The following is a 20191-nucleotide window of genomic DNA, read 5'->3' as shown; positions in this document are numbered from 1 at the left end:
CCATTTAATTAGGTATGTCTCATGCCGCAGAAAAGCGCTACCCACTTGCAATAAAATTAACAGCTCACTTTTAATAGTAAGCAATACCCATATAAGAGAAAATACTGGGGTTTATCCCAGCATACTCTAAATAGATTTCAGTATATCTACATAGTAGTTGTTACCAGATCAAACATTTACCTCTACGAGAAGCAAAAGAAATCAAGAGTCAGACAAACCGTGTGCTGCCTTCTGTTATGAAGTTACAAAAAGACAAAAATAACAGGACTTTTTTCCAACAAAGACAAGTAACATATCTCAGTCCAAAACTAAAGAGTTTGTACATTTCAGCACTACAATTTTTGGTTGTTGTTTCTTGATGGTGGGGGTGTTTGTTTGTGTGGTGGGGCTCTTTTTGTTTGTTTGTTTGTTTGTTTGGGGTCTTTGTTTGCTTGGGTTTTGTGTGGTTTTGTTTCTTTGTGGGTTTTGTTTGTTTGTTGTTTAAAACAAACAAACAAACCAACCAACCACAAGCAATAATCAAGAACTTACAAGTTCAAATCATGCTACAGAAATAGCAAAAATAGACAGATGCTACGGGGGAAGATACAAATTATCAGACGTTCACATCATAACTTACAAAATAGCAAAACTTTGCATTAAATTCTTCTTTCAACAAGAGATTCATATTGAACTTCCAGATAGAAAATTCTGCCAGTGACAATATTCAACCAGTAAAATGAAAAAACATACTTACTGTTCTAATGTCATCTTCATAACTAGTGACCTGTTTATAATGGGGAGAGCCTGACAGAACTCTCCAAGCAGATATCCCACAACCGGCTGCTTTACATACTCCATCTTCATCTGTTTCACACCCTCCTACAAGCAGAAGTCTGTAAAATATATAAAGGCATATTATGGTTTCATATAGTGTCATGAGATTTTTTTTTTTTAATTGTCTTGAGTCAGAACTATAGTAGTTTGCTTGCAGTAAAAGAAAGACTTACTATATTAAGATATCTAACAGCAACAATAAACTTCAAACTTCAGGCTGTTTATTCACAGTCAAAAAGACTGAAATATTACTTCAGTAACACTTGTTATTTGTGGCATTTATCTCTATCCATTTTCACCTCTAGCTTTCCAAATAAGGCATAGTTCCCAACACTTAAAATACATCTGGCTACAAATCTGGGTTTCTCTCTTACCCTCAAAGAATAATAATAGCTACAGCTTAAGCTTATGAAGAGTTCTGATCATTCTGTTTAAGCATTAGGCTTCCATTTATTCAGATGTGGTACAAAAGCTTCTTCTCTTTTAACAGGAAACCGAATGCATCGCAGTTTTTCAACTTCATTTTCTGAAGCCACTCTGCCAATTGTAAATGTGCAAGCAATAATTTCATTGCACACAGTAGATGGATATTTTAAAAACTTTAAGGAAACTTCAATTATTGCTTATTACCACTAAAATGTATTGAAATGTCTTCCTTTTAAGTTCTTTCACCTTATAAGCAAGCAGTTTTATATTTAACTAATGATTATTTTGACAAAAAAACCTTTGAACACAGATGCCTACGTTTGTCTGGAACCATCACTGTAGTGAACAGCCCATCAAAAAGTAAAGTATCTGCAAAGAATGTACAGGTTGGAAGAGCCAGAAGTTCAACGCTGAGAACTCTATCAATTTTCAAAGTCTGCGTTACTCTTGAAATGCTCTACCACCTAGTGGCTGATGCTCATACAGCTCTCAGCTGTGATCTGGATGCATTTCAAAACATTTTCTGTGAGAGTTAATTGAAAGAAAAAAAAACCCTCCTTCAACATTTACTGACCTCTTAAAGGGGATTAAAACTTATCTAACATTCCCAGGTCTCATGCTGTTCATGACAACATGACTTATACCATGGATGCTTACAGTCCAATAAAGTTTTTAAGAGTTTTAGTTATTTTGTGGTGTAAAGCAGGGGTGTCAAACCCATTTTCACCAGGGGCCACATCAGCCTCGCGGTTGCCTTCAAAGGGCCGGAGGTAATTTTAGGACTGTCTGAATGTGGGAGTAGTTACAAGGCTGATGTGGCCCCTGGCGAAAATGGGTTTGATGCTCCTGGTGTAAAGAGTTGCCTGAGACAGCAGAACAGAAACACCTTTTACCATTCACCGAGACTCCCCACTTACCACCATAATTAACAGGAAAATGGGTAGTTTTGCATTGTTCTTATGATCAGAAAGTAAAGCATAGCACAGCTAGGACTAACTACTTCTCCCTTAAGGAGATGCTGTTTAACTTCAGTATACATGAAGATTCTGACTGAGCACCCATGACGCAATGGTTTCTGGCTGTAGCATATCAAGAAGAAACCACGTTATCATTTAAGGAACAAACAGATTCCTATCAGACCTAAAGAAATCTACCATGAGCAGCGCAGATCACGTTTCAAACTCCTTAAAACCGGTAACGTGAACAGCATGTGGAAGCAAACATATCTTGAGTAATTAGAACACATTTTTGGTAGGAGTAACATCAGAAAAAAAAAAGCAGACACAAAATTCACCTATTATAGCTTTCCAGTAGATACTCAAAGTAATTTGGTTTATGAAGACAACAACAATTAGCAAAAGCATGGTGTTAGACAGTCCGCGAGAGGACTCCAACACAGACGCAGCCACAAGGGAGGACTGTACTTCAGCATCATGTAGATTGCAAAAGAAACCTCACCATAAATACTACTTGTTAAACAGAGAATCCAACTGTTGCTCAGTGAGCACAGCAATCCCAGTGTTAAAATACCAACAAACTCCTACAGTGCAGATCTCTTATCTGAACAAGCTAATAATATAAGACTGCATCAACGCTTTTATGCGAAAAACTTTACATCTTAAATGAAACCAAGTTGTTTTACATTTTAATTGTTTCCAATCAACAGCAACTGTTGTCCATTCTGGTCAACTTGAGAGCAGAACAACTCTCAAGTACATAGTTGGACAGGAACTCAGAGGAACCTACCAAGACACCGCTTTAATACAAAATACTTGTAAGAATACTTTGTTCCTCAAGTTAACTTTGTTAACTCAAGCTCAATCTGAGGATGTCTCTGGTACCAGGACTCTTAAAGACTACGGGTTTGGTTAAAAATCACAATAATGGAAAGGCAGACATTGAAAACCAGAATATTTAAGCAATTCTATAGTCAAGCAACTGAGGAAATCAGAAGCAATAAACAGTACAACACAGCAAGTTTAATATTCCTTCAACTTTGGAACACAGGAAGGCGTCCAGGCAGGTTTTGAAACCTGCCTGGACGCCTTCCTGTGTAACCTCATCTAGGTGTTCCTGCTCTGGCAGGGAGATTGGACTCGATGAGCTTTTGAGGTCCCTTCCAATCCATAACATTCTGTGATTCTGTGATCAACAAATAACTAGAAACTAACTGAACAGTTTGTTTTTCTTTCATGAAGAAAGTGACTTTAACTGAGGGAAGCTTGGAGAGAAGAACGCCAGTCCTCCAGCAACACGGAAAGCAGTAACACTTGAGGCACAGCCAGCACTAAATAACACGGCTCTTAGAACCACACAAAATATTCCAATATCAAACTTTCTGCTGATTACTGGGGAAACATGCCTTTGGAAGAGAAAAATTTCACAGATGAAATGTTGTATACTTAAGAAACCATTTCGTTGTTTTTCTTCTGTGTATTTTTTTTTTTTCCTTCTCCCAGATATTTCTGTTCTGCGACTTTCCTTTGCCTATGATCACTCTATCGGAGAAGCTTTACACATTACCACTGGTCAAAGAACATGAGAGTGCCCCCAACTCATACCAAAGCCATCTTTTAGACACAGTACATAGTTCTTTTGAGCAACTTCACCTAAAAACAAGGAAGTAACAAGTTTTCAAATATCTTGCAGGACATACCTCCACCAAACAAATCAAGTTTCAGCAGAGCCATAGCACACCACATGAAATTCAACACCACATGAAATTCCTTGTAAAAGCTTAAATAGATTTTAGGGCAAAATATTTATCTACCCTACTGCACATGATGCAGTTTATGCATGTTTCAGCTAGTCAAGAATAAACACCTAAGGCTACTTACATCTGAGCACACAGGCTAGTATCAATGAACATGAAATCAGAACTTAAAACTGAAAAATGTTGGCAAGGTCAATTATTACATATGAAGTGATGGACTTCCTAACATTTTTTAGCACAGAAAGCAAGTTTCACATGTCTCTTTCACAGCCTCATCATGAGGAAAGCTTTAAAAAATACAATTAAAAATCAGTAAACAAGAACTTCATGAAATCATGAAAACATAGTTGTCAATTCCTAATAACCAAGAGAGAGTGGGCATAATCTTCTGAAAGTTTAACTTATCTATAATCTTGTCCATTCCCAGGCACTTAAATTCTTCCATAAGCTCTTCCTTCTATTGCAATATGTCACTGAATTAAAAATTTCAACAGCAGCAGTGACTAGAACTCAACTACAATTGACCACACTGTACTAGAAGTGACTTGAGACAAATAGTAGCACAAAGACCAAGAGAAGAATTGTCAATAATGGTGACAGCAGTAGCTCCAAAACTGCCTGAACGAACTCTCAAAAGCTCCATCAAGATAAATCTTTTCATATAAATTTTGGAAAAAACTGTCACATACAGTGCAACATATTCAGAAGTATCTTTTAGGATAAAGGAAATTTAATGACAGCTGGAATGAAGATGTCATTTCAGCTTAGACACACAAAAAACACACAACCTCAAGACAAAAAGCCTTTTCCCATGTTTGAAGAGAAATTCATTATGGCAGCACATATTTAAAATTTTAAAAAGCTTTTCAGAGAGCAAAATGCAACAGCTGAGGCAGAAACTATTAAGATGAATAACACAACTGGCATGAAAAGAAAAAGAAAGATACTCCTGAGAGCCTCAGCAAAGATCTGGCCTCGTTTACCAGTTACTTTTTTTTGGGACTAGACATGAGATGACTCCAAAACAACAAGATGACAGGCAGACTGGGAGCAGCAACAGGAGAGGGTTTTTTTTCCTGTTTACTATATCGTTTTTTTAAGTTAGTCTTACTCAGAAGAAGAAGATATCATGCCAACAACTTTTTTGGTCCCAGTGATGTGAAAAACTACTTTTCCTGGCCAAATATTTGGGTTCTTAAATCGCACCATATCAACTGTACCTTTATATCACTCCAGGGGGATCACAAAGCAACATTAACTCAATATATAACACCTAAGAGTTAACTCCCTATTAGGTAAAGTTTTGTGTGACATGCTGCTATGGACACTGAGATCAACACAACATCCTTTAGTACTTAAGATGCTAAAATGTTAAATAATTTTTATTTTTGTGTGTATTCTACAGAGAATAACTAGCATGCAGCAGCTTGTGGACTCTGTTTCTAGAACCTCTTAATCTTCTAAATGCTTCTGGGACCATCAGAAGTCTCCTGGGAAGTCTTTGAGGAACTTCACAGTGCCCACCATTGCCAGGAAGAGCCACCTAGTAAGTTCTAGAAGCTTTTAACAAGGTCTTTCAGCTATTCCTGTTCAAAGGGTGCTTCGACCTTTGTTCCAGCAAACTCTTGATTGGTATGGGTCAAGAACTCTTGCAACAAGTCCTAGAAAAACACCTATGGAAGTGCCAGGCCTAGAGCATAGCCAGTGGATTCAGAATGTTGTGCAGCAAATGATGGCCAGAAACTCTCTCAGTAGATATTCTCATTGATTGTGGTGATGAGCCATCAGGCTCAGTCCCCAGCACACACTGGAGCAGCCACCCCAGCACATCATAGGCCTTGACACAGCCCACGCTCCTCAGGGAGGACACAGATGTGCACATCCTGGGCTGCTAGGACATGGCTCCTAGCAACCTGCTGTAGTTGACCCTGCTGGTGAAGGGGAATGGATTAGATGATCTCCGGAGGTTTTTTCAGTCTTAAAAAGTGGCTGCCCTTGCAGCAGATCAACTGCAGTCTATTTCAATGGTTTCTGCGAAGCTGGGCTGAAGATAACTAGTATAATACAGTAGAACAGCAAGCTCAATTGAGGCGTCCACAAAAAACTTCAGACTTCTACACAATTCTTCACTCATCAGTTTTGGTACAATAAGAAAATTCCAACTGAATCTAAAACCCTTCACCTCCAATCATCATCACAAATTTTGGGCTCCAATATCAAACATTTTCTGTAGCAAGCGCAGAGAACCCAAGATTAAGATACTCAAAATAAGCAGGTACTAAACCTTCCATTAGAGCCTACAGAGAGCTCACACACTGAAGCAGACACTACTAAAATGCACCATAAATTCCATCACAGATGAATGCTGGATCACATGAGAACACCAACAATACACATCTAAAGAAAGGTATATAAAGCTTTTCAATTGCAGTGAAAATCATTATTAGACTTTTTCCCAAAGATACTGTTTCAAGTTTTCCTACAGATTCAGATACATTCCCTACTGACTTATTCTTTTTGCAATTATAATACACCTACTGGAAAAATTTAAGCTTATTAATTTCTTAGGTGTTATTTTATTGCACTGTAATAGATAACGAGCAAATACACAGCAATATAGAGTGCAGTAAGTCAAGGCTTACAAGCAGTGGAGATAGATCAGTATAACTTCACCATCTGAAACTGAATGAAACGCAAGAAAGCACAAAGTGAAGCTGAACTTAAGTCATCAAAGTTCACATTATTCAGAATGAAAACTCTGAAGTGTTCACATGTATCTACAATTTTCTTTATTGCACGCAACTTCAAAAAACTGCCTCCTTCAACTCCTTCTGTTCTCTTTCGGTTTGGTTTTTTTGATAACAAGACAATTTCAGCAAAAGACTCTGCTCATTAATTTAGACTTCCTTAATGTCAAATTTAGAAGTTTCTACCACAGGGTAAATTCAAAACAGAAAAGACTTGTCTACATGACAGGCAAAACATTGGTTGTTTCTGCTTCCCATCCATTCCAAGAAATTTTGTATTATTTCAAGTATCAGTTTTTCAACTTTACTAAGCAAGGTAACTGGCAGCACGGATCAGGAGATACTAAGATCACAGGGGATTCCACATGACTGTTTCCATTTTCATGGAATAAGTCATGATATTTCCTGATAAAAACAGTAATTCCTGAATGTGTATGCCACACACATTACACAAACTTATTACCTCATCAGTAGATATAACCACATATTTTGATGTAAGGAAAGGGCATTTGTCTCCCTAGAAAATACAAAATATAAACAACAACAAAAAAGCCAACCATAAGCTTCCATAAAAAGGTAACTTTAATTCCTAATACTGTCAATAAAGTGTTCTAGGCACAAAGCCTCTATTGTCTCCTACTCTTTTACTTCATGCTAAGATCAAGTTTTAAAAATGTTAACCTCAGATCTTATAGGAACAGTAGAAAAACCAAAGGTATTACTTCTCTTGGAGATGAAAGGAAATAAAGAAAACAAAACTAAGTTTTTACCTTTTTTTTTTTTTTTCCCTCTCCTCTTTAAATCCTCTATGGCAAGAAGTTGCCATTAGCACACACAAAGCAATGTCCGTACTATTTGGCTGACAACTATGCCAGCTGACTTTCTATGTATTTACTTGTTAATGGGTTCATCCATTATAAGAATGTAAAAGCTCTGACACCATTTACTCAGAAATGCACCAAAAATAATTACAATAGATGGATGTGCTTGCTTTTTTGTCAGAATAATTACTTTATCATACTCTGAATATTAACAATATTCTTTACAACACTATTACAATCAATCTACTTCCTAATATAAGGAGCAGAAAATATAACTTGGGAAACAATTGTCGAGAACCATTAACTCTGGCCTGATCAAAGGAAAGAAGTTCTGTTGCCCAGTCAGATAGCACTACCAAAGCTCCATAACCCACACCTACTACCTCAGAAGTCTAGATTTCTTATAGTGAGTATTAATCATGTGGAATTACTAGATATGAACTAGGTAGAAAGAAAAAAAAATACTCAAAATTAATCTCTCAAAGCTAGAAGACCATTACTTTTCATTAATAACCGTTTGTTGTTTGTTAGGTTTTTTTTCTAAAGTAACACTGACGAATGAGAACAAGTTTTAAACTGAGTTTCTTCTGGTATTCTATAGCTAACCCTAATTTGCGTTTAATACAATACAGTGATATAACATACTGCACTGACAAATTCAGTCCTACTAGATTTAATATAAGAAAAATATGTGGAAGGAAGTATAGTTTCAACAACTGCAGAGAAATAGAAAAATAAGTTGCTGAGTTTATCTTGCTGTATAACAAGTAAATATTAAAAAGGTAGGTACATTTTTAGCATACGTATCTGGCTAACCAAGATCTATTCCAACTACATCTGGTTCAAGAGCAGGCAGTCAATTCATCCATCTTTCAAGTCTGGTATCTGTACCCAACACATTATCAACAGAGAAAACACATCACCAGACAATGCCAAACACCAAAGCCTGGCAGCTCCTGCCAGAACACCATGGAAAATGGGCTGGCCAGCATGTCCAGCAATCATATCCAGACAGTACGTACAGTATTCAAACAGTAAAGGACATAACTCAATTTTCACTATTCTCTTGGTAAAGTGAGATCAACTAGGGCTTCTTTCATACGTACACATAGGTACAATGATACATGACTTGTTATTACTGATTCACTAAACATCAATATTAAAATACTTTTTTTTTCCCCTCACCCTCCTTATCCAACACATTTCAATGTTTATTTCACCACCTTCATTCACCATGTCCGTGTTATTGGCAGGGAGCAAACAGAACACTTACCTGTGACCAGGATGATAAACGACAGTAGTTATTCCATGGGCATAGTGGCTGCTAAAGCTGAAACTATGACTCTCTTGAAAGCTTTGATTTGTTCCAACACTAAGTATGGGGAAAAAAAAATGACACATATTATTTCAGACTTATTTTCTATAATCAGTGGAAAGAATTCCCTTGAAGTTCACCATGCCTTCTCAAAACGAGTAAAAATTTATGCTTACCTTACAAGGTAACTTCTCAGTTCTCCACGATAATTAATGACAAGGAGTTCAGCTGACCATTGGGCACTTGCTTTGTATTCTAGAAAGATCAATCCAGCAATAGCATAACTCAGATCTCCTGGAAAACTTGCTGTCTTCACCCAAAAATGCAGACAAACATTGAGAGAGAAAGAGGATTTAAAAAAAAAGTGCTCATTATTGAAAGAACTAGGAGTTAAATATACTATACTGCACAAAAATTTATTACAAGAAATGAAGTTTCATAGTTTGTATCAGTAAAAAAATATACTTCTTTTTATCTTGATTTTACAGAAATCTTATTACTATAAAGTCTTCAAAGACAATATACTACAGAAATACACTTGAGCCACCTTACCAAATTAGTTTAATGCAACCTTTGAATATGCAAAATATAACATATGTTGTGTGGAACAAGCCAACAATAATTATCTATTCTAATACGAAGAAAAAAATAAAGCCTTCATATTGCTTTATAAGCAATATTTCTTGATTTATAAGTGACTGCATCTAAACTGTAGATCTGTAATCTAGTAGTACAAATTTTAATTATTTCCACATTTACTAATTTGGCGATTCTATACTTTCACGATCTGATGTACGTGAAGATCTACCACAATTCTAAGAAAAAGAAAAATGAAGATTCTGACTAGGTATAAAGCATATTCTTTGTGCTGTTGTAAGTGCTACAGATGACTCAACTATAATATATCCATAATATGATAAACACTTCATGGTATGTTTGTGCACAGTATTCAAACTGTAAGCCTTTTTACCAAACTAAGCCATGATTAAAAAAAGGTCAAAGAAAGGAAGTAACACTGTTCTTACAAAAAACTCTACTATATTCATATTTAATCTAAGTGAGCACTTACCGGTGAAATGACCAAAAGCTCACTACCCATTAGGTCAAACACTCTCACTGTGCCAGTGCTTTCAGCATAAGCAAGTAATGTACAATCATGACTCCACGCGACTCGTCTCCACTGAGGGTTGGGGTCCTTTGGCACTATGAAAAAGGAAAAAAGTTATTAAAAAGTGAAACATAAATATAATCCCTTAAACAGAGCAAAAAGTCAACTGCATCAAAAAATGGAAGGTGATGGCCATCATTACAAGCTCATCTCAGAGGGGAAAAAAAAAGTATCCAACACCCACTATGTCTTCTAAACCCACTAATTTTAACTATCATTTCATTTCAAATTCAGGTTTTATACCTTAACCATCATGAAAAGAAGAGAGGGTGGGAGGGTAATGTAGCTAGTCACAAGCAAAATCATTAAGAGATTCCTCACAATGCTTTTAAGAAGTACAACATTATCTTTAGAGTAAACCAACAGCACCGCTTCTGCCATATTGTATACCTTGACATTTTCCAACTATGGATCCAAAGTCATCTTTTGCAGACCTGCAGAAAAATACTCATATGGATTTAAATCAGAAGAAAAATCACTATTCAATTTTCTAGAATAAACAGAAGGCTATACGAATACCTTAAGTGCACAATTAAAAGGCCTTCATGTATTTAACTACTGGTTCAGAAAGGTCTTCACCCTTAGGCAGCTACAGCAACTAATACTAGTATTTTAGAAACCCTCCTCCCAATGGGTAAATATTAATAACCCTAATTTAGTAGTAATGCTGTTCAAAACAGGAGAGCAGCCTTTCAGAACTTCTGCATGTAACTTTAGAAAAAAAAAAAAGTAGTCAGTATTCTCTAGGTTACAATTTTAGAACAATGCAAGAATATAGTTACATTAATACAGTTGAAACACAAGATTTATTTTATAGTCTATAAGCTGACATTTATGGTGTTCATACCCCTTCTGATTGAACAATTTTCATACACTTGCTTCTTTTACATATAAATAGAAGGTCTGACCTTCTGGCAAATGGATTTTTGTGAAGCAAGTAAACACACTCAATCAAGATCCATTCTACAGCTGAATATGTTCTTGAACCAGCTAAGGAGAGCTTGTTTTTAGAGAGCTTAAGGGAAAGCGTTGGTCCTTACAGCAATCCACATCACTTGTAAAATAAGGTGAAGTATTACACATGCCAGCGACTCTACAGAGAGAGTAAAGGAGAATTTCAAGAGGGAACAGAAGGCAAAGGTTAGGAAGACCATGATTTGGGGTTTGCATTTTGAAGCATCTTGATTGTTTTTCTTTCACATCTTGAAAAAAAGGACGAGAGAGATACAGATAGATACTTATAAATTACTAGAAACGCTTTCTGAGAACTCTACAACTGTGGTCATGAAGCAACAGATAATACTAAGTTACCTGATTTCTACACATTGGTCTTGAACAACTGCCAACAATTTACCATTGCTGAAAGAGAAAAATACAGGCATGAAAGTTCATTTCAAGTACAGTCCTTTCAGAACATGCATGAGCGCTCTGGGTGCTTTTCTGCAAGGTTAGATATAAATTTCTTGTTTCATAAATCACAACAAATTGGGAAATATCAATTTGTATACCAGAAAAATCAGTGCTGTAATAAGATTCCCTTCCTGTCCCTGTAATGCATCTGTCACTCTTTTCTAGTAGCAGTAAAGAAAACAGAAATAATGTCTAAAATCTTGCTGCAGGGGAGGTCAGAGTCAGATGTTTCTTATGGATAATTTTATAACAGCCATATCTAAAAATACTTTATTAAGTTATATCATCTCCTCAGGTCTCCTGTCTTTATACATCACACACAACATTGCATCTGGCATGTTGTGCACCAAAAGGGATCATCACTTCCCTCAAAGAATCACCATCTATCTCACAAGTACAGAACTCTTCATGAACCGCTTACCATATTTGGGGATCATACACAATGAACTAAACCATCCCATATTACCTTCATGTCATTGAACCATTTTTCTGTACATATTTATGCTTATTTTTAAAAGCCAGTGATCTCACTGATGCTGCTAAAATGACTGCAGAACAGCTGGTTCTAGCCTTGGATCTCTCACTTCTCCTCAATACATACTGTAGCAGACAAGTCTTGAGGTTGTGCACTCAGTTTCCACCCATTTTAAAATAAGTGCTTTTTATTACATATCCTGCCAAGTTATAGGTCTTTAACTGATCGAATTCAAGACTTGAGCTTGAGAACGATTGTGCTGCAAGCCACTTTGCCTCAAAAGCCAGAAGGACTTTAAGACCTGAGTGAGAGATGCATTAAATGAAGGGAAGCAGCGTGGAAGCCACTAGGTAGCGGACTGACCGTTCTTTCCCAAGGCTACTTGTGAATGCCTCCAGTATTTTTCTTGACCAAAAACAATAATGTGACTCTAGCACAATATTAACTCAGCATTGTTACCAATGGGGACAGGGGGAGGAGAGGAAGCATTAATACATTCACTGCTGTCAAAATGGAAAAGCGTGTAAGCCAGTTACCTTGCAAGCACTAGGTGCCAGTTGATCTGCTTACTAACTAGACGAATCAGTCCAGTGGGAAGAGAAAACTTTGCAGGGCTGAAATAACAAAAACATTAAGATAAAGCAGAACCTACATCTAACAAAAGCAGTACCTGAGATAGCCATGCTAGATGACTTAGATTTAAGGCAACCATCAATCACCTGGGAGGTTTGAGCCACTAACCATGAATGAACACTGCACCCTACAAAAAATAAAGTAGAACACCAACCACAGAGTGAAACAGCATTGCCCACTAAATTCCACTATAGTATTGTTTCACTGGGAGAAACATTTATGTCCCTTTCCATATATCTCAAAACCAACGGAAAACCCCTAAAAGGGGAGAACAGATATCTTCAACAGAGTGGTATAATCATGGAGCTGAAATTCTCCAGGAACACTGTATTTATCCCAATATGTTTCTGGGACCATTTAAGTGTCTTTTGAATTAGAAGTTAAACTCTTAAATGAGTGTCACTCATGTAGTTATAAAGCTTTTTGTATGACAGTTTGAAATGTCAAAAAAAAAAAAAAAATCAAATTATTACTCCAAAAGCAGCAAATCCTGCCATCCTACCTGTCATTGAGGCTTAAGAAATATCTCAGCTGGGAGGGAGAAGGACAATAGCAAGTTTACTGAGGCTTTTGATAAAAGCAAAAAGTCATAGTAGTATACACTGCTCTTTTCTAGATATGCTTCAGCTGCAACTCAAGTAGCTACAACTCAAACTTATGAACAGAGAATAACCTAAGCATCGCTTGGACAAAATTCTAAATAAGTGTTCAATTTTACTCACATGAAAAATAACTTTCCATCAAATCAAAAAAGCTGTATTAACAAATAAAAAAATGAACTAATATTTTCATAAAATCTACCTGTATCTGTACCAGATGTACCGAAGCAAAAACAATGCAGGACCTACAACAAAAAAAGAGGCAAAAATTACACCTGTAGGGGTTTTAAAATACTCTCCAGCTTCCTACACATAGAATCTCAGAAATTCTCACAAAAGAAAAATGTGGTAAGGGAAAATACCCTCTATCCTTGGTCAATGAATTGTTAGATTAGATTAAATGCAAGCAACAGACCAAAAAATTAACTACCTATTTCTGGAAATTCTAAGAGGAATTCCTACCGGATGAAAAAGCAATGCAGTTAATGCATGAACCCAGTGTTGAACGGCAATGTAATATAATCCGAATGTAAAGTTTCCTTATAGAACTATCTGACTAGCAAACAGCTCAGTGTGGGAGCTGGTAAAGGAAAAAAACCTCAACAACATTTTGCAAAATATAACAGAGCTTCTAAACTCCTTAGATGTATGGTTTATTAGTTTGTCCCAATAAGATAATACAGACAAGAAAGTTCACAGAAATGACATAAAAATAACAGTGATATTGATAAAACACATCCTGCACTCTATTTCCATTATACTAACCAAGTTAAAGTGCAGAAATAGTAAATTTTACAAGCAATCCACACAACATTCTTACGAGTCATGAACATAAAAACAAGTCATCTTTACCTGTAATTGCTCTAGTGATGATAAATGACGCACCATGTTTTCTGTTGCCTCTTGGCTGCAATTACAACAGTAATGGTCAAATACTATGCAATACATTTTAACTCAAATACAACACTTATACATATATTCATTGATTAAATTTAAGTTGCCTGCTAGCCTACAAGTTTCTTACGTATTTTCTATTACTTGCAACTTAATATAGTAATTTAACTGCATAAGCTAGAACAGGCTATAAAGCCAAATATTTTAAATTACATGATGCAATAAACAAAATATACTACAGATTGTCTATTGATTCAGCTTTGCCTTGACCTTTGGGTAGTAACGAAAGACACTGACTTCTGATTATGTTCTCCTGTAAGGTGTTTTCTATGCCAAATGAATGCCAGATTGATCTGTAATGCCCAGAAGTCAAAGCAATTGGTGTACAACATTATGCTAATATATAACTGCTCAGCTACATAAAGATCACTCATGAAAGTTTAAGAAATATTAAGAAAAACCAAGACCTTCTGAGGAGAAACTCTTTTTATGTCAATTTGTACTAGGTGACATAGCCACTCAGATCACCACCTGTATTCCACTGTGCCCACGCAGCCTTTCCAGCAGTCCTGTTCTGCTTAAGGCAGAGGAGAACAACTACATTCACTCTATAAATGAAAGCACTCTCCAAACACAGGAAAAAGAAATGCAAAGCAATGGAGGATGTATATTCTTAGCTATAAGATGTAAAATTATTTGCCAATAAGAAAGCAGGAAAAAGGGACTGAAGTCCAAAGACAGGAAAGATAACCAATAAGGAATGCATCACAAACAAATCTTCAAAATAAGCAATCACGATTATCTTTCCCAGTGAAAATACTTAAGCACCACAAACTGAGCATTAGAATAAGTAACGAATTTCTTCTTCCCTTCAGTACAGAATACATCAAGCAGATTATTACTTGTTAACTGAAATATTCAGACCTCTCAACTCCAAGTTACAAACACTGAAAGACCCACAAATTCATCAAAATTCCAGAGTATGCCCATGTTTAAAAAAAAAAAAAAAAAAATTGGCTCCAAAATTTAAGTTACTGAAGTAAAGATTAGCACTTTTCTATGAAAAGTTTGCAATCCAGAAATACTCTTTCAAATAATCAAGCTGTCATCTCACAGTATGTAAGAAGCCAACCCAGCCACACTAATCTTAGTGTCCACTCCAAAGTCTAAACTACAGGCTCCTATTCCTCGCATCTTAAACCCTTCACAAAGCTGATTCACTGTTATACTCTGAACAACTTTTATAATGTATTCCTATCACCTCAGTAACAGCAGTGGCTACTGGATCTGCTATATTTCTTTTTTAATCCATTCCCATTGGGGAAGTTCTCCTTCACTACAGAATTCCAGAAACAAAACCTGAGTAACTTCCTCGCTGACAAAACACCCACTTTATTTTGGATTTTGTTGCACAGTCAAGAGCTCTTGGGGCAGGGGAAGAGAAGGGTGTTGGGGAAATCTCAAAATATTAGATGGTAATGAAAAAAAAACAAAAAAACAAACAAACCAACCAACACAGAATCAAGAGATACATTCAATACATTTCAGGAGATAGACAGTACTTGTCTACTGGAGAAAAGGGGAAGTTCAGTCTGTCTGTATTTACACAAATGATTCCACAAGTCCTCCCCTGCAACCTCCTCCATATCCACTGCCCTGTTCACTATTTTCACTGATCAACTACTCTATAATTATTTTTATTCTCATTATATATTTTGGGGTTCCCAAACAATGTGTTACGTACATTACACAGTATCATAGTCACATTAGTAAAGTGAATACAGACTGCTTGATTTCCACATCTCTCTCTTCTCTGGCATTGTCAGTTCCTTGCACATTCCTTTACAAATATCTGTTGTTTCCTCCAACCAAAAAAAAAAAAAAAAAAAAAAAAAAAAAAAAAAAAAAAAACATTATATATATATATACACACATATATATATATATATAAAATTGGGAAATTCAACACAGGTATACGAACAGAAAATAAAATCAAAGCTATTTTGGGCTCCAATTAAAGAAATCCATGCTAGTTTTATCAGTGTCTTGGATTTAACACTTTACATCTTCATCACAGGATTCATCTTCCAATGGTCAAAATTACAGTTGCAAGTGCTGAGCACTCTGCAATTAAAAATGAGTCATCTCAAATGAGATAAGAGAAAAATAAAACTAAGTCCACAGAGACCTGAAAAAATGTGTCTTAAAGCCCTGCATTGTATCCTAGGTGACAGTATAGGAAGACATTTAATTTCATTTCCCAGTGCAGCATTCAACTTCCTTTCCCTTTCTGCTGTCCCTCACCACACTCATTCCAAACCATTCAGTTCTACCAGAAGTAAGGCAGAGAGTGTTTTGTGACTTTTCCAAAGAGCATGAATAAACCAGGATTAAAAGAGGCAGGTGTTCCAAAGGGGAAGTCACAATCACCTAAATATCACTGTTAAGGCACTCTAAGGCAAAAACTGAATTATGCTGACAAAAGTGTAAAAAAAGTCTCAGAAGTGTCCTTGGCTACTGACAGTCTTCAAGGAGGATGTAAATCCAAACAAACTACATAGCATATTATTTTCAAGTCTCCCTATTTCTGCCATTCAAAAGGCAAATTATCTTGAAAATAAAGTAAACAAGCAAGAAATATCAAGTTTAAAAGAGTCTGTACCATTTGCTGAAGCTGGCACGCAGAATTCTATGATGCTTAGGAATTCTGACTACCGGGTAGATGAGGACCCTCAGACTGATGTTCCACAATCACTTTAAACTGGGACACCCGCATGCTGCTGCTAAAGAGAGGTCTCACACTTCACTCGGCTTTGACCAATGCGTTATTCACCCCCCTTGGTACCTACACTCAACAAAAGGAAATGAAACAACATGATTGTTTCTCAGGTTAATATATTCTTTCATCAACCTACCATACAACTTAGAGAATACTAATGGCAGCAGAAGAGAAGGGTTACTTCTCAGTAACGTGCCCCCTTAATGGAGTTGCAGAATCACAGTCTTGTGCCACCGCACCTATGTCCTCCTCATGGTTCGCAGACATATGAATCACTTTCCTATGTTACTAGAAACAAACGCTACTTACCATCTCTCAAAACACAGTTAAATAAAAATAGGTACAACTGCCTACTCAACTATACGAACAATCTATAAGGCTAGTAATTGGTAACACTGCAATCATATTTTCCAAACATTCATACCTGCTGCTGCAACTGGGGACTTACAGATCAAGAGAAACAAAAACAGAAGTATTTCTGATAAATAAAAAGATATATTTATGAGAATGGCTTTAGTAATTATGAATACGTAAATTCTTCCACTTGTGATGCTTTTACATCTTCTCTGTTCGGATGTTTTCATTAAGTATAAAACTTTGTAAAAATACTTCCATAAACTACTTTTAGTAGGAAATGCATTAACAACTGTAATAGACTTGAAAGCCACTGAAGAAAGAAAGAAAATCACATGTCTTGAATCCTCTATGTTCAAATCAGACAGGACTATACATAAAGCTCAGCACACTGCAGGGGAAGAAATGAAAAAGCAAAGATGAAAGAGCTTATCTGCTTTTCCACTGACCCATAAAGAACACACAGAAGCAAGTAAAAACTTGTAATACAATAACAAGGTTTTCTTATCTTTTAAGCTCCAGTATCCATTTGTGTGCCTTGCAAACACAAAGTGATACACTTCTCTCTCTTAATGCACTCCTGATAATAGAGATATGCCCATTCTGATGTACAAGCTGGAGACAGATCTCGTTTTCCTCATGCTCCATGGACCTTGTTTTCCCCAGGACAGCTGCTATGGTCTCAGAACAGCTGATTCAGGAGCCGAGACCTGGACTTCATGACAGCTTCGCTTGCATGAGCTCGACAGTAAAACCGGGTATACATTGTTCACAGGTAATGCACGAGAGAGACTTCAAGGCATCCACGGCGGCACAAACGAGGGTGACAACGCGGGAAATGAGTGACACGGGAGCATGACAGGGGCAGGGTGGCCGCAGAGACCTCCTGCACTTGCCCCTGCCGCCCTCCGGCTCTTGTGTCCGTCAGGAACGGGGCGTGCAGCCCGGCGAGCCCCCCTGGAGGAAACACCCCGTCCCTACGGCCCGTCCCGGGCCCCCGGGGCGCATCCCGCCCCGCGCCTACGTGGCTGGTCCCCGCACCCCGGCCGTGCCGCGACAACACGCACCTGCACCTCCGTCTCCGGAGGCCACTCGGTGTTAACCAGCAGGTCGTACAGGATATTCTCCTCCCCGTCCTCCTCCTCGCCGGCACCAGGCATCCCCTCCTCTCTCGGCCCCGCTCCGCTGCCCTCTCCGCCGGCAGCTGCCATGCTGGCCCGGGCCCACCCTGCGCCGCAGCGACGACGGTGCCCGGCAGAGGCCAAACTAGCAACGCCCAGCGGCTCCGCGGAGACAGTGCCTTTAACTCTTTCAGCGCTGCTGCCAGCTGAGCGCTGCGCTCCTGGGCTGGCCGCGGCGACAGAGGCCGTAGTCTTCCCTGCCCGAGGGGCTTTGGAGCTCTGAAAGGGCATCTGCTCGGGGGGAGGCTCAAAGCTGAAGGCAAGGGAGCGAGGCTGAGGATCCCTCACCGCCTCGGCGGCTCCCCTGCTGGGCTGCGGCTTCAGAAGCCTCAGCCTTGACGCTGGATCACAAGAAGCGGGATGCATTTTTGGGACAAGAAACGAGGAGACAGCTACCAAATATAATATCTGATGTACACCTATAGAAAGCATGTATATGAGCCTTTAGATCCACAGCTTGTCACTCCTTCTCAATAGGGTTGCTCAGGGGAAATTCCTGCAGCTGCAGCCTGCTGTTTGCTGTCCAGAAGGCTGGTAGTGAGGAAATCTAGGGTAAGGAGCACCTGATGTAGTTAAGGCCTGAGCAAGTTTAAAAAACCCTCAGCAAAAGTGTGGGGGGAGAAGGGTGGAAGAAGAAAAAAGAAAAAATCATGTATTTCTCACGAACTATTCCTCCAAGTTTAATGATAGACACAACTCTGCTATGTAGAACTTATAAATATTGCAGTCCTGCAAATGTTTGCACTCATAGAGTTCAGCTATCTCAAGCAGACAAAAATGAGCTATGTAAAAATCATTATGGAAGAACTAAGGTTTTAGTCCCTATCCTATCATAGAACTGAAAGAAAATTACCTCGTACTCTGCCACTTCTGCTCTTGTACTCTAATTGTAGCTCCTGTTTAGTAGCCTCTTAGTCTTGCAAGCAACTGTGCAGCCTAGAATTAGATTAAACTAAAAATTAAATTCTGAAACTGGGGATTCAAGGCAATAGGAAAATGAGAAAAAAAAATGCTTTCTGGCTTTCTCTGTACTTAATAACATTTCTTTAGCGGTATAAGACAACACAGTTTGTAAAGCAATGACAAATAGTATAACATCACATTCATGAGTTTTCAAGAATCACGAGAGTTTTATAGTAAATTACATTCTGGGTTCCATGCCAACAGGCAGCACTACGTGTTGATATCGAGATCTGCTTACAAATACAGTTTCTCAGAATAATGTTGAGTCTGTAGATTATTCATATTTGTGCCTTTTAAAATTATTAGATTTGTCATTTATCCAAAAGCAAGCAAAATAATGATTGATGGATGTAGCAAGTAATAATGAAAGAAAGGAAGCATATCAAATGAAGATACTCCCAAAGGAATTATAAATAGATGAGAAGCTGTCATGATGCAAACAGCCTGGTACTAAAGACACAAAATACGCGTTCAGTGAGCGTTATAAAAAAGGGCTTGAAATAAACCTCAGGACAAAACCAGTACTCAAACTGCAACACAGTAGTCAGAAGAGCTGTGTTGTCAGAGATGGGGTCATTTATTTGGCCTTTGAACAAGGTGTGTCTGTGCCTGAGGGCTGCCTCAGAAAAGCCAGGTTTCATGGCAGAAAACAGTAGGTAATACTTTATGCTGTGTCTTCCACGTAGCAGACAAATGTACCATTGATTCTTTGTGTAACTGTAGAGGCTGCATTTTTGATTCTCAATCTAATTTTACTTTTACACCCCAGAGATTCTCGCCTGCAACTTCACTAGAAGTTATCCTTAAAAAGAGATTGGGCAGAATTTGATGAAACATCTGTAAAAAGTGGAGAAGAATGTATCCTCATTAACATATGTACAAAAAAATAAATTGGTG

The 20191-nt window shown here is 37.7% G+C and overlaps 1 protein-coding gene across 1 annotated transcript in view; it reads right to left on the bottom strand.

The window, feature by feature from the left end:
* The window catches only part of NBAS (NBAS subunit of NRZ tethering complex), a gene marked incomplete at both ends in the record, with an annotated part of 184068 nt that extends 165707 nt beyond the window's left edge, over positions 1-18361 (bottom strand). The window contains 10 exons of the mRNA XM_080341011.1: positions 737-875; positions 8797-8895; positions 9015-9144; positions 9904-10041; positions 10397-10440; positions 11318-11365; positions 12428-12505; positions 13326-13368; positions 13976-14030; positions 18218-18361. Coding sequence (XP_080197137.1) covers positions 737-875; positions 8797-8895; positions 9015-9144; positions 9904-10041; positions 10397-10440; positions 11318-11365; positions 12428-12505; positions 13326-13368; positions 13976-14030; positions 18218-18361 — 918 coding nt within the window. The remainder of the gene's footprint in view (positions 1-736; positions 876-8796; positions 8896-9014; positions 9145-9903; positions 10042-10396; positions 10441-11317; positions 11366-12427; positions 12506-13325; positions 13369-13975; positions 14031-18217) is intronic.
* Positions 18362-20191: the final 1830 nt, after the last annotated feature.

Source organism: Nesoenas mayeri (assembly GCF_963082525.1).
Source record: "Nesoenas mayeri genome assembly, chromosome: 3".
NCBI lineage: Eukaryota > Metazoa > Chordata > Aves > Columbiformes > Columbidae > Nesoenas > Nesoenas mayeri.
The sequence above is the reverse complement of the archived record's forward strand: the minus strand, read 5'-3'. Positions and strand labels throughout refer to the sequence as shown.